Raw genomic sequence first — 14,082 nt, 5'->3', positions numbered from 1 at the left:
AACTGGGCTGTGTCACATCCAGGCACCCTGCCACCTGCTGCAAATTGTGTCCAACAACTGCACTTACAGAAATTACTCCAGGTACTGCCAAGAAAAGCAATGTTAGTCACTACAGAAAATTGCAAATAGAAGATGAAGAGCTGCAATAAGCTGTCCATTAGAGAAAACTGTATCCTTACAGGGTAAAACCATTATAATTGAACTAAACAAAACCCAAAATACAATAACAAAATAGCGCAACACAGTCACAAGAAAATGGATGCATGTGTCATCTGAGACTGGGCAGAGACTCAAGAGAGTTAACAGCATGTTTGTATATGCCTAACCCCACACTGCCAATACTCATGATTCTTACTAGTTTCCCAATATGTTACTTTCTTACAGGCATGGCTTCTGGGGAACCCTGGGTGGAGAGATTCCCAGTTCCCATTTGAAAGCAGTTTCCACTCCTTTTGTATGAGCATGAGTTTGAAAAATGAAAATAATATTGGCCTGAGGCTATAAACCACCCCCAAATTTATTTTGTCCAATCAATTTAATTACTTAAGACAAAAGGGCTGAGGGACCAGCTCATAACTTTTGAATATTTGTGCTTTATTTAGCAGCATCTCCACTTGCTTCCATAACGCTTGTGACAGTGCAGCACCTTAAGTTTCCATAAACATGGGACTCTGTACAGAAAAGCATTCCCTCATACAGCAAAAGCCTTGTTTAAATTAATCATGCACTGACAACTATGTCTCATTCCTACACGAATTTCCAAGGGTAAAATCATACAGAATCAAGACTGGCACTATCCTGCTGGTTCTAAAAAGAACAGTATTATTGGATTGCTTGTGGATTCCTCAACAATCCTTAAGTACTATAAACCAGTTACGTTCACTCCAGGGAGTTCCACGGACTCTGAAACCAGAGATCATCTAAACTCAGTCTAAATGCCTTTCACTGGGTTTTCATCCATTCATTCTCATGACAATGTTGTTGTTTACCTTCCTTATTTTTCTTAACAGAAGTTATCCATATGTACTTAGCTTCCTCAAAACAGGTTCTCAGTTTCATTGATTATCTGTAAAAAAATCTGTTCTCCACTTATTCTAGTTTTAAGTCATCTTCTTCTGTATACCATGACCAGAATTGGATAGTCTTGATTCCAGATCTGGGTCTGAGCAGTATCTTATAAAAATAGGAATTTTAATAGAGAAAGCATTATTATATGACTAGTTAGTTGAATGCTGGGATCTATAACACCTTTGCCTTTTTATATCTACACTATGTTGGCTGCTCAATCCTGCATCAGAAACTAATATGCCAAGGTTTTGCTTTCATCAGTTGCAAGTGACAGAAAAATTTATCAGCCCCCAATGCACAACTGTGCACTTAGTATTATTACATTACATCCTTTTTCTATTACTCCTCAAGGTCATCCAGTTCTTCCTGTATGCGAGTTCCCTCCTCCTTTGTGCAGAGGGTGGCTTGCAACATTTGCTCACTGGCAGATTTCACTAAAATTCTTTAGATAACCACAAACTTCCTAAGTTTAACCTTCACTAGGCTAAACAGCATCACAGGTTATTTGCTTTGTGAAAGTCCCTTCATAGCTTTCCCTATGCCCTCATTTTCCATTTCACTCTGAACAGATTGTCCAAACCTATTTACCTGTTTACATTTTTAAGGGTTACCAATTTTCATACACTATTTAATCCACAATTGAGGAGTTTTATCTCTTCAGAGGCTTTTTTTCCTCTCTCTAGCTAAGTTGCAGGTGGCATTGCTTGGTTTAAATATTTGCACATGAAAAAACCAAAATGTTTTAATCCAGTGTATAATAACATTGCTTTCACATGTGCAGAGGATTCAGAGACAGATTAGTGCTCTGAAGTTGACAGAGTCAAGCCAAACAATTGGGTATTTATAGACACATATATCAAATTAGTTCTAAAAATGAAAGTAGGCATATTTAGGACATGTCACAGTATTCAATAAGAACATTCATTAGGAATCCAAATTGAATTGAAATGATGTTAAAGCAATTCCAAATTAAAAAAAAAAAAAAAGTACAGGACACTCACTACTCATAAGTATTTTTTAAAAAAATAAACTCATAAGTAATTCCTCACTAAGATTTCCCTTTTTCCTCAAAGGAATATATTCATAAGTCTCCCAGTTTTATTACTTTCCTGAAGAAGGAGTTGCATCAATTCAATTGCTTAAGTAGAGTCAGATAGTCAGACTTGAATTGCCAGATATATTGTACCTTCAAACTCATCCACAACCCTCTTCTAGAAATCTCATGGCTACATCTAGTCATGTTATAAATTTAGGTGCAGATTCTGAACAGATATGTTCAGTACCATGAATTTCTGCAGTTACCAGCTAGGCTCTGCACATTCATTATTAAAATAATTAAGGCATACAAGGGGTTCTCTAAATGAAAAAAAAAATTAGAAGTTTGCAACAATTATTTCCTAAGGTCCCTGTTAAATCTGGATAATGAAAGAGGAACTTCTTGCCCTTTCCTTGCCTGAAACATAGCCTGTGATCATGGTTCGTGAAATGCAATCAACAGCATGAGGTCCCACCAGTTTGTTTCACACAGGATTTGTGTGTGGTTTGGCCTCAGCTTCCCAACAAACTCATTATACTCTCCAGTGTTCAGGAATTCAGATGATTCCTGTTAAAACAGAGGCAACAATATTTCACAATCTCCATAGTTTTAAAAAACAATGTATAATGTAGCATTAGTAGAGTACTTGACAGTCTCAGCAGTTATACTGCTCTGCCAACTTCCAAAGTAAGTGTAGGCCGTATTCTATACATCAGGGATTCCAGGCTGCAAACTTCATCTGCTGCAGCAGCAGCAGCATAAAGTTTCTAAATAGCTGTCCCACTAACCTAGTTACACGCCCAAAAGCAACCAGAAGTTTGATCCAAATGCCACTTGGTAACACTGACCTGCCATCCCGTTTAAAGCTACAGGATATACTGAGATTTTATGATTGAAACAAAATTGGAACAAAATCCACTTGTATACCTGCCAACTGGTTTCTTGGTGTTCGCTCCTCTTTCTCTACCTCCAGGAGAATTTCCTTCCTTGGACTCTTAAGTAAAAGGTCCATTCTACAGTCACATCCCTCTCTGCTACTCTCATTTCTACTTTCCCCTACCTGCTTTCATAACACAGTGTGTCTTGTACACCTATTTTCTCCATCTCTCTACAGGACATAAGGAACAACATCACAGGGAACCAGGTGTGCTCCAAGTGGTGTGCCTTGACTGAAAAGAAGTCTTCAAAGTGAACCTGTGTGCTGGTGGATTACTGTGCAGCTGAGCCAACAACACGGCTGGTTGCTGGGGCAAGAGTCAGTTCCCAGTTCCCTGATCTCTTTTCTGTGCCACTATGGATGACTCCAGCAAGCCCAAACGTGGACACCAAAAACAGCTGGAGTAAGAACGGGAAGAGAAAGGCAACGTGATTGTCATCTTGCTTAATTGTATCTCCTTATTCAGCCCCATGGAACCACTTCCTAAGAATGCAGGCACAAGGCAGCACAGCCCTGCAAGGAAGCAGCAACACCAGCTGTCCATTCACCTCTGCAGTGTCCCGCCTCATCTCTCTCCCCAAGATTGCTGACAAAGCTCCCTGCAAGGATATATAATTATTTCATCCACTTCAGCCACTTTCTTTTACAGGCAGGTAAGTATTTCAAGCTGGTTCACTGGTCTGTATTGTGCCCATGCCACACAAGGAAAAATGTGCACTGCAGTGGCACGAGGCCCAGTGCAAAGTGGGACTTTTCCCTTAGCAATTCCAGCTATAGATTTTAACATTACTTAGGAGGCAGTTGGTGGTTTTAAGACTCATTCAGAGCATCTGCTCTATGCTGGAGCTTGGTCCTGTGAGAGGACCAATAATTACTTTTCCCAACAAAAGAATAAATGTAGATTCAAGCAATGATTGTAAGTTACTGCAACCAGTGATCTTCACTGGGCAAGACAAACTCCACCTTACCTTAACGCTCTCTTCCTTAGGAGCAATCGTGAAGGTTTAAATCTGACTGAGTTTCCCTTGGCAAAATCTGCAAAATAGAAAAAAAACCACAACACTGTGAAGATGCTGTAATAAATGGGGAACTTTTGGTAAACTAGGTTGTAGCCTCCAAACATAGCCTTTCCACTGCAAAAGACTGTGCAGAGGCCTTTTCTCTAGTCAAACAGCACAGTCTGGCATGTTCAAGATGGTGATAAACCAAAGCCTCGCAAAATTGACTACAGACAGTAGACATACTAAAACCATCAACACTTTATGGAACTGCCATGTCCTACTCTTAGTATTTGTGGTGTAGTAGTGCAGCCTGGGATGATCATTTAAACTCCCTGATTTGGTTTCCCAACTTATAAAATGGAGAGTAGACATGTTTATGATGCACTCTGCAAATGAGAAATGCTGCAAGGAGGAAGAGCCTTCTTGGCTGCAGCCTAGCATATAAAAACTGCATATTCACTGCAGAAGTCAGAGATGTCCAGCTGAGGATCTGTTGCAACAGTATTATACCATCCATGACGGACAGAAATTGTTGTCTACTGTTTGGAAGCTCCCATGTTTTTTCTGAAAAGCCTTAGAAGTAAAGCCTTAGCTTTACTTTCACAGAGGAACACGTTTACACTGAGAGCAAAACTGTCACATGCAGCCTCATTTTCAAAAAGTATGTATTACAAAGCCTCTAAGGTTCCCAAACCTTTGTGAACCATAAGAAGCAATGGGCAATCTCCCCACTCTCTCCCAGATTTAACTTTTTAATTTCTGCAATCAAGTGCTTCACCAGAGGGTCTAAATGATAACCAATGGCAAGGGGGACCAGTGCTCCAAGTACCATCTCCATTCATTTAACAATGAGGGTGCTATTACGAAACCTTAGAGAAGTGCTGGTCAGAAAGCAGGGGAGCACCTGGTCAGTGACTGCTGTTGAAAAGTACATAAAGCTACCAATAACTTACTCCCAATGGAAAATTGCCTTGTGTCCCCATCGATATTAAATCTACTCCCTCAAGACCTTAAATTAATAAACAGTTGGTCACTGATAGAGTAATCATTTTATTTTTCAAAGACAGACCTGAATATTACACAATCTGGACTTTAGAACAATTCAAAAGGAGCTAAATCCCTTTCACTCTGCCTCACAGCTGAGATTTAACTATTTCAAAGAAGATTTAACTGGCAAAAAAAAAATTTTGCTTATGCACAGTATTTTAGAGTCAGGGTAGAATGTCCCTTATTTTTGCTGAAAGGGTATAATGTAACTTACAGCTGACAATACGGGTCTTAATTTACAGAATGTATGTTTTGTCTATGCCTTTCAAAACTTTTCATCCTCTTTCACTTCTTTCTGCCATCTCTACAGGTATAAATATAAAAAAAGGCAAAAAAAACCAGAAAGAATTTCAACAGCTTGATAAAGAAGTTTAAATTGTGCAAAAAGGCATTTTTTAGGCATCTGCTACAAGTCACTGCAGATTTCAAGTAGCTCTGCTAATAGCATTCTTCAACTTTAATAGGCAACTTTTTCCTGTTTTTGTTAACATTCATTTTCTCTTTCCATTAAATGGAGAATAAAGTACATAGATTACACAGAAATATCTTGTTAAACCAAAACAGAGTATTATAAGAAAAACAGTGTGAATGGTATATAAATCATTATATTTTACACTACAACATTAAAAAAAAAAAATACTCCATGCCATAAGCATCCTCTAAAAAGGCCAGATTAATATGACTTTGAGAAGACTATGCACTAACTTTCAAAGCCCAGCTCAGTATCAGCTTAGCTAATCAGAACCAGGCATATCTTAAATTTATAGCTGTTCTAACAGGATACAACCCATCCTAGAATTTTTGGCACTGAAACAGCTGTCCACCGTGAAAACCACAAGCAGACCACAGAGAAATTCTGCCTACCCTAGCCAAAACTGGGGAGGGAATATGAGAAGGGAAGAAAGTAGCCTGCATTGCTTCCCTGGGAGCAGGGAGGGAGAAGGGCTGCTAAGACGGGGCACATAAGCCGGTTTGGCTGTTGCTACCCATTAAACACATTCAGTAACATCATACACACCACATCTATGCTGCCTCAAAAACATCTTAAAACTTTGCTGTATTTCACAGGGCTGAGCTTCAATTTTCCCCCACACCCTAAACACAGAAAAACCTAGCAGGCAATTATATTCTGTCACACAGTTTTGATATTTTATGTATTTCCTCCTGTTCAAATTAAGCACCATGTGGGGGGGATTAAAGTCCAATAAAACTTACTTACCACAATACAGAAGTCTTAAATACAAACACAGGAGGAAAAGTAAAACAACTGTGCATCAAAAGACATTAAATATGCTCAACAAAGAAACATCAGTTTAACAGAGTCTTACTCAATGGTTAATTTAAAGATAAAAAAACACCCTCACAGTAACTGATTCACAGAAGGAAAATATTTGCAACAGCATTTTGTTCTTTCTTTTGCTGAAGAATTCTAAACATGCTCATAATCACATTAAAGAAATTTTAAGTATTTGTATTTAAAATTGAGAGTATATTTACTGAAGTGTAAATCAAACTTGCTCACAAGTTTAACTGTTTGTTGAGTCTAGTTCCCCTCCCTCTTAGGTACAAACTACCGAATAAAACCACTATTCACACTTTAACATGTAAGAAATTTCAAATGCTGAATTCAAAAAGAAAAAGTAGATGCAACCTTCCAGTGTTACTCAGTATATTTAAAGGCCCTAAGTCGGTGGCATGCTAAGCTAATTAAAAGATCCATCTAATCGGATCTTTCAAAAGTGCCCTTTAGGAAATAATGAAATAGCCTAGGTGACTAACTGCATACTGATTGCTAAAGTACCTAATGCAGCTGCAGAAGATCCAGTCAAACAATATTTACACATGCATACACATATACGAGAGATTAAACACACACAAATGAACTGCATTTTCTTCTATCTACTTGGAACTCTTACCTTGCTCCTCAGAGTATTTAACATTTCCCAAATAGCTGGAGATCCAAGGATTTCTGAACATGGTCGCAGAAACAAAGGATTCGGCAAAGAGAAACTACAATAGCAGCTAATTCTCCAGCAGCCACAGCCCTAGGCCTGTCTTAGCAATATCGTGTAGAGATTTTTCATAGCACAGGACTGGAGCTGTCAGGCTATCGCGTCCCAGGGAGTACAGTAAATGCATAGCAATAGGCTGCAAGCCGGAGCAGCTCAAGCCAGTAATCAGATTACAAACAGAAATTAGGCACATGAATGCTAAAACAGATTGGGCAATGGTGATTGGGAGATTTATAATATTACCACTTCAAAGATCCAGCCAAATCACACATTATATTCCTGCAAAACGACTGCAGAACCCCTAAATCCTCGTATTATGAAAACAAGCAAACAAGAAAACCCCAACAACAACAAAACCAAAAAAAATCCTCCAAGAAGAATAATAATTCCTTCATATCTCTAATCAGGATAAACTGCAGTGCTAGCTTAAGAAATACAGCATCCAGGCTGCCAAAAAATGGACTCTGTTAATCATATCATTATGCTTAAATGTTTTGCCTAACTATTAGTTGGAACATTTAAAACAGACAAGATTTATGGATAACATATGAGCAAAATTACTGGTGGGGGTGGGGATTAAAGAACAGACACCACAGCTCCAAATATTTTAATTTGAGACAGAAGGTGCAAAATTGCACAAAAGTACTGTCTAGCTACCTTTTTTTTTTTTTTTTTTTTTTTTTTATTATTAAACAGATTTGATGGATTTTGGATTGAAGAGTTGAAAACTTTTATAGTTAATTTTGAAAGTCTGGAAATAATCATTGGAAATAGTGCAATAACCCTGGCTCAGTCACCCACCCTGAACTACCTGATGGTCTAACACACACACAAAGAAGCATTAAATATGTGACTGAAACAGGTCCATGCATTTAACCCACACAAACAAATAGGGAAACCCATTAGCTTCCCTCCAACAGACTTCTCCCCTTCAAAAAGGTTTCAAGCAGTATTAGTGTTACAGGTCAAGAGAGTGGGGGTGGTTCAACCTGGAGAAGAGAAGGCTCCAGGGAGACCTTACAGCACCTTCCAGTACCTAAAGGGGGTTACAAGAGAGCTGGAAAGGGACTTTTTACAAGGACCTGTAGCAATCGGACAAGGGGTAATGGCTTTAAGTCAAATGAGGGTAGGTTTAGATTAGATATCAGAAAGGAATTCTTTAAGCGTGGTGAGGCACTGGAACAGGTTGCCCAGAGAAGCTGTAGGTGCCCCATCCCTGGAAGTGTTGAAGGCCAGTTTGGATGGAGCTTTGACAAACCTGGTCTAGTGGAAGGTGTCCCAGCCCATGGCAGGGGGGTTGGAAATAAATGGTCTTTCAGGTCCCTTCCATCCCAAACAATTCTATAATTCCACGAGAAAACTCACCACAAGACTGGGGTTGTCAGGACCATTAAAACATAGTCTAAAAAAAAATACTGAAGTTCTTGACTGTGCTCACCTGTTTTTATGATATCTGTTACAACAGAACCCTGATCTATGCTGAGAACCTCTATGTAAAGGCAACATATACGCAATAATGCTGCTTAACCACAAATGAAAAATATAATCTATCAAAAACCTATTAATGGCTGTTGGCTTGCCATGAAGTTCTATTTATCCTCTCTAGGTCATCAAAACACTCTTTTTCACGCTAACAAGTTATTACAATGGATAGAAGAAAATGCACTTCATCTTGTCTAATGCCCCTGTTATTTGTATTCATTTATTTATTTTTAAGCATGAATAATGTTCGAGTCACCCTAACCAAAGCACCTTTTATTAGCTGATCTTTCAACAGTCGAGAGCTCCATGGAATGAGAGCCACCCAACACAAGGAACATGACCTCAAAGCCTCTGACTCATCAGGTAACATCCTCGGTTCAGAAATGTTGGATGGTTCGTACCACGTTTTTTTCTTTGCCTGTAACCTTGCTACCTCTCATGTTTAATTCTATCCACTTCACAGCACCACAGATAGAACATAAATGGACACTGCTGTTCTCTCTTGTCCAGCTGTGAAGGCTTCCATGTACTAGAGCCTAATATATAAAAAAGCAGTAACAAAACACATAATCTGTTGACATTAGTTCCAAATTGCCATTAACCTGAAAATCTGCTTTACAGTCTAGGCCTAAGTGCAGTTGTGCTTAAAACACAAAAACAAGACAATGCAGAACTAAGAAAGAAGCTGCTGGCAACAGCTAATGGAGAGATTCAGGACCAGTATCTGTGTTGGTATATCAATAAGAGATGCCTCGTGCTGAAAAATCCCTTCTTTCTCAACCCTGCTTGTGTGAAGACTGTTTACCTGATCTTGTAAATAGAGGCATTATTACTTGGAGCACTTTTAAGCACCTGTAACTCATCTGATACACAATAAGGGAAGATTCTCTTATATATAAAGTGCAGGTAAATAACATTCATTTGATAAATTTGGTGTCTGCAGCCTTAAGCAGTGTGGAAGGAGAAGTTAGACTCGACAGCTGAGCTGATGCAATAGATCGGGGTTGCCAAGACAGACAGTCCTACCCATCGTTCCCTCTGCTGCAGGACCTCTCCTAGGTCCTGTTTCCCTACCAACCTGGTCTGATGACTAAACTGGTAGTAAATATTCCCTTTTATTTTTGCTGGGTACGCTTTTTAGGATGTGCCAGAACAAAGAAAAAGGCACAAGATCTTATGATCAGAAAAGGGATCAACCCTCCTGGCTAACAAAGCAGGTAAGCTCAGCTCAAATGTCATCCCCATGTCTGGCAATGTCCCATACAACAGAGAACGGATATGTTTGTATTTGTGGAGGGAGGAATCAGGCTCCCACATTCCTCTGCTATACATCACCCCCAACATTTTGTCCTCAGCATCCTCCTGGTGAATGAGGTGCAGAAGGTAAAGCACATATAGCTGAAGAAAGATGGAAAACCCCTGGAGTGCCTTTCAGAATGTGTAATTTTTAAATAGGTCCTGCTCGTGCTGTTTAAATTCTACCTGCAAAACACAGTAAGAAGGCAATCTGTCCAACATCTCTGGTTACCACCTGAGAAGAAATATTTGTGATAGGCTTTGGTGCAAGTAGGACTCCTGTTCCTGCTATAAACAGTTGACAGGTCAAAAATTATTACAGAGGAAAGTTAAATATGCAATAAAAACAACATCTGTAACAAGTCTTCACAAGAATACCTACCCATACTCTAAAGTTTGGTTTCAAGTTCTCTTCATGTTAGGTTGGAAGGTGAAGCAATCAGCCATTGCTCTGTGCATAGTACCTATGAATTAACACTAATGTCACTGCTGTTAATACTGAAACTGTGCTACTGTGCAGAATTTGTGATCTCAGAGTTTGCTCAGTGTCAATTCAAGACGAGGGGTATGTGCCAACACTGCTTCCAATATTAAAACTTTTAAAGCTGTGAGATACTGGAGGCCTTAGTATATTAAACTTCACAGTGTATACTTAGTGTATTGCACTTCACAGATCAATGGGAATACTTTAGCGTAATAACCGGTCACTTCCCTCCCTCCTTTCCATCAAAAAGGGATCATCTATTGCAAGAGCAGCCTCTGTGCTGTCCCTTAACAGCTTTGGCAGTGGAGAAAAACAGTAAGGTGTAAAAATGGTATCAAGAAAAGAAGTCTTGGATTTAGCACCGTGCTGCTTGTTTGGAAACAGCAGATTTAAAAGCAAATCTTTCCCAGAGGCAAAGAAGTTCATCACCAAATACTTGATGAGGAAAGGAGGAAGAGCAGTTTGTCCTTCAACAAAGATCCAGTCTCCAGGAACTAGAAGCGTGTTCAGTCAAACTATGTTATCAAGGCTGTGTTACAAATCGGTAGTAATGTTCTTGTCCCCCTCTGCCATCATTAATTCTTCAGCATTAGCAGCCTCCAATATAAGCAAACAAAGAGAGAACAACAGTTCAGCCGTCAGAAAGGGGGGCAGCCCAGCGGGAAGCTAAGTTTGCAGTCATCTGGGCAAAGAGCTCGAGGTTAAGCATGTATACATTTCAAATCTGAGGCTGCTCATGAAAGACCAGCTGGCAGTTAAATGTTGTTCTGAAGCTTCCCACAGGAAGAGAAGGAAAATATCTTCCTTTTGTCTGGCAAAACTAATCGCTCTAATCAAAGCTGGAGCTTAAACGGTTTGCAAAACAGTTCCCAACTTACAGGGCTGCCAGTCCCAAAGCACTGAGGAGTTATGAATCAGGTCCCAACAAGATCAAGCCTTTTTCCTTCCTGAATTTTAATCACTTATGAATTTATATTTAGAAGTGTTTCTCTGTGATAAGGAGAAGTAGATACTTTGTTGTGACTTGCAGTTATCATAAAAGCAAAAATCAAAAAAGCCCATGACAGCTGTTTGAAGAAAACTTAAAATAAAATTTTAAAGAAATCAACAACGCAGAGGAAAGAAAACCCACAGTGTCTGCACAAAGAAACTTTCAGCAAATACGCTAGTTAGGTAAGCAGGAATCTGAGCAGCACAGAAAACTGAGATGAGCTGTATAAACAAGATGATGAAATCGTATTTTCATCCACTTCGTGGGTAGAGACTTAAAGGAGCTCATGAATTTTATTCCACTGCTCTTCCTCCGGATAAGACAAGCACCCTTGGAATACCTATGCCAAGATCTGAGTTGCTAGAGATGATTGAAGGAATGAAGGTGAGAAGATTGGACTAAACCAGATCACTCTTTTCCATCCCTCCATCTGACCTCCCCTCCCAGCCTGCAGGCTGCTCACCTACCCCACACTGCCCTGTCAGTTTTTGGCATGCAGGCATGTCTTTCTGAAGGGAAGTGGCAAGGTACTCCCTTTCCTTATTTCCCCTTTTTCTCACTCTCCAGCAATTTCTGCCAATGTGTTCAAGAAATAAGTCAGCCCAAAGCTAAAATACAGGTAGAAAATCTACCAGAAGATTACTTCAATACTGCAATCACTTAACAGAAAGTTACCATCTTGAGTCACATCCAAACAGCCTAGCTTGCAAACACAGTATGTACTGTGGTTTTGCCTTCTCCATCCAAACCTCATGTATGTGGATAAGTGATAATTTCTCATTTCTTAAATGGAGGCCATTCATATGAACTTTAAAACCGGGATAGTTTCCTGACATGGTGTCATTACTCTAGTGGAAAGCAAATGTAATCCTTTTCAGAAACAATCCTGGCAAGAAGATTTATGTCTGGTCAGTGAGTATGTTTTGGAGAAGTCTTCAGATAAACTTCAGCACTGCGTTGTCTGTGTGGTGCACTTTAAAACAGGTCATATGCAAAGAGATCAAAAAAGCTGATTAGTAAGATTGATAAAGGGGACTGAGTTTTTTAGAACAAGATGATAGAGATGTCTTGAAAGAATATGGATGGTCTTTTTGTACTGGTTATTTATTCACGTGCTGAGGGAAGAGGGAGAACAACAGATATTTTTGCACATACACTAAAAAATCCCCTTCCAATCTCTAGATTACTCTTTTAGATTTGAAGAAATGTCCCTTGAGACATTAATTTTAGCAGTAGATTGCTCCTAAAAGGAGATTTTGGTACCTTTCAATCTTGCAACACATTTTCAGAATAAGGAACATGAGTCTAATGTTCCCTGACAGGCCTACGTCTCGTTTGCAAAACTGTTTGGCAAGACTGTAGCATAATTAAAAGATGTCCAAGGTTTTCCTCTTTAGGAGTAGGATCAGTCTAGAGTAGCTCCTTCAAGGAAGTTCAAAGGCCACATACCCTTTTCACATGTAGTAATCAGATATACCAGTGAGGCACATTATCCAAATTCAGTCAGACCTATTTGTCTCTGGGCCTGAAACAGTAAGAGATGATGTCAGGCATGAACACAGCCAGGGTTAGGCATGGACTGAGTCAATGGCTGGAAACGGGGATATGGCAGGAACTCATTCCCCAGCAATATGTACAACTTGAATGATTAAACAGCTCAAGAACTTTGAAGAGATATGGGATTTTACCTAACAAATCAATATTTTGAGTGTTTCACACCATGGCTCATTGTAAAGCAGCTGCAGCTCGGATTGTAAGGGCACAGGGTTAGCCACAGACCCATGGACATCCTTCTCTGAAGTCACACCACCAGCAGCAGCTGCTTCTTTACTACTGCAGTGAACAAGAGCTTTGCTGCTGGGACAACCAAGGGCTTTAACTGTTGTTGGGAAACTGTCTGTGAAATGCCTGTCCTGAAAACAAACAGCTAGGGTTTTCAGGATGCATTTCTCTATCTTCTGGCACTTCTGGTGCCTACAACCAGCACAAGGCTGTCTCCTTGCCTGGAGCAGCAAGTGGCCCCATGTAGTTAAGTGACACAAAAAGCCCAGCCACACTACTGAGTTTTCTCCTGTCTGCTCTTGTACACCTCTGCACTGCTATCACTGTGTGCATGTAAAAGCCCAAAAAGGGAGCAGAGACAGACACACACACCCCAAGGAAGAATTTATAACAACATTCTTTGGTTCCTTGTGATAGTAGTCATCTAAGGAAAACATAAATTTTGTTTGCCACTGTGATGTGACATTTCACAGGCTACATCATATCCCTGCATACTTACCTTGAAATACAACTTTTTGAGCCTCAGGCAGACAATAACCTTGCAAACAACAAATCTATAAGCCCAGCTCCCATGCTCTCTATAGCAAATCTCAATGCTTTCTCAGAAAATTAAATATTTAGTAAAATAAATAAAGAAAAAAATGTATGCTGTATTAAAACGCTGATGGTCAAGGTAAGACAGCTCAGCTAGAAGTACTGTCACTGAAAATAGTGTCACTATGAAAAGGCACGTGTACCAGACCTTAATTTACATCCAGCATGGCTAAGCAAAAATTAATGAGGAAAGAAGATCTGGTTAACAAAGTGATGCTGCAGTTCTGGATCTTAGTCTCTAGAGAGCAGGTTTAAATTCATAGCAGCTATGGTATTTTTCTCTTTATTGCCCTCATTCACTCCCAAAGCCCCTGCAAAAATCACAAACATGATAAGTTCTCAGGGGGCTACC

The 14,082-nt window shown here is 39.6% G+C and overlaps 1 protein-coding gene across 18 annotated transcripts in view; it reads right to left on the bottom strand.

Moving 5' to 3' along the window:
• Positions 1-14,082, bottom strand: part of SVIL (supervillin) — a 139,141-nt gene that overhangs the window by 64,009 nt on the left and 61,050 nt on the right. For 17 of the 18 annotated variants that reach the window (XM_050310332.1, XM_050310342.1, XM_050310352.1 and 14 more), the window contains one exon: positions 4,010-4,076. Coding sequence is in view for 16 of the 18 variants with exons in the window: in XM_050310352.1 (XP_050166309.1) it covers positions 4,010-4,076 (67 nt within the window). In the remaining 2 variants the exon portion in view is untranslated. Of the gene's footprint in view, positions 1-4,009; positions 4,077-7,005; positions 7,082-14,082 lie in introns of those variants that run through there. The other variant, XM_050310279.1, reaches the window with a different exon arrangement.

Source organism: Myiozetetes cayanensis, unplaced genomic scaffold, assembly GCF_022539395.1.
Source record: "Myiozetetes cayanensis isolate MyiCay16 unplaced genomic scaffold, myiCay2020 scf1, whole genome shotgun sequence".
Taxonomy (NCBI): Eukaryota; Metazoa; Chordata; class Aves; order Passeriformes; family Tyrannidae; genus Myiozetetes; species Myiozetetes cayanensis.
Note: the sequence above shows the minus strand (reverse complement) of the source record. Positions and strands in the feature narration are given on the sequence as shown.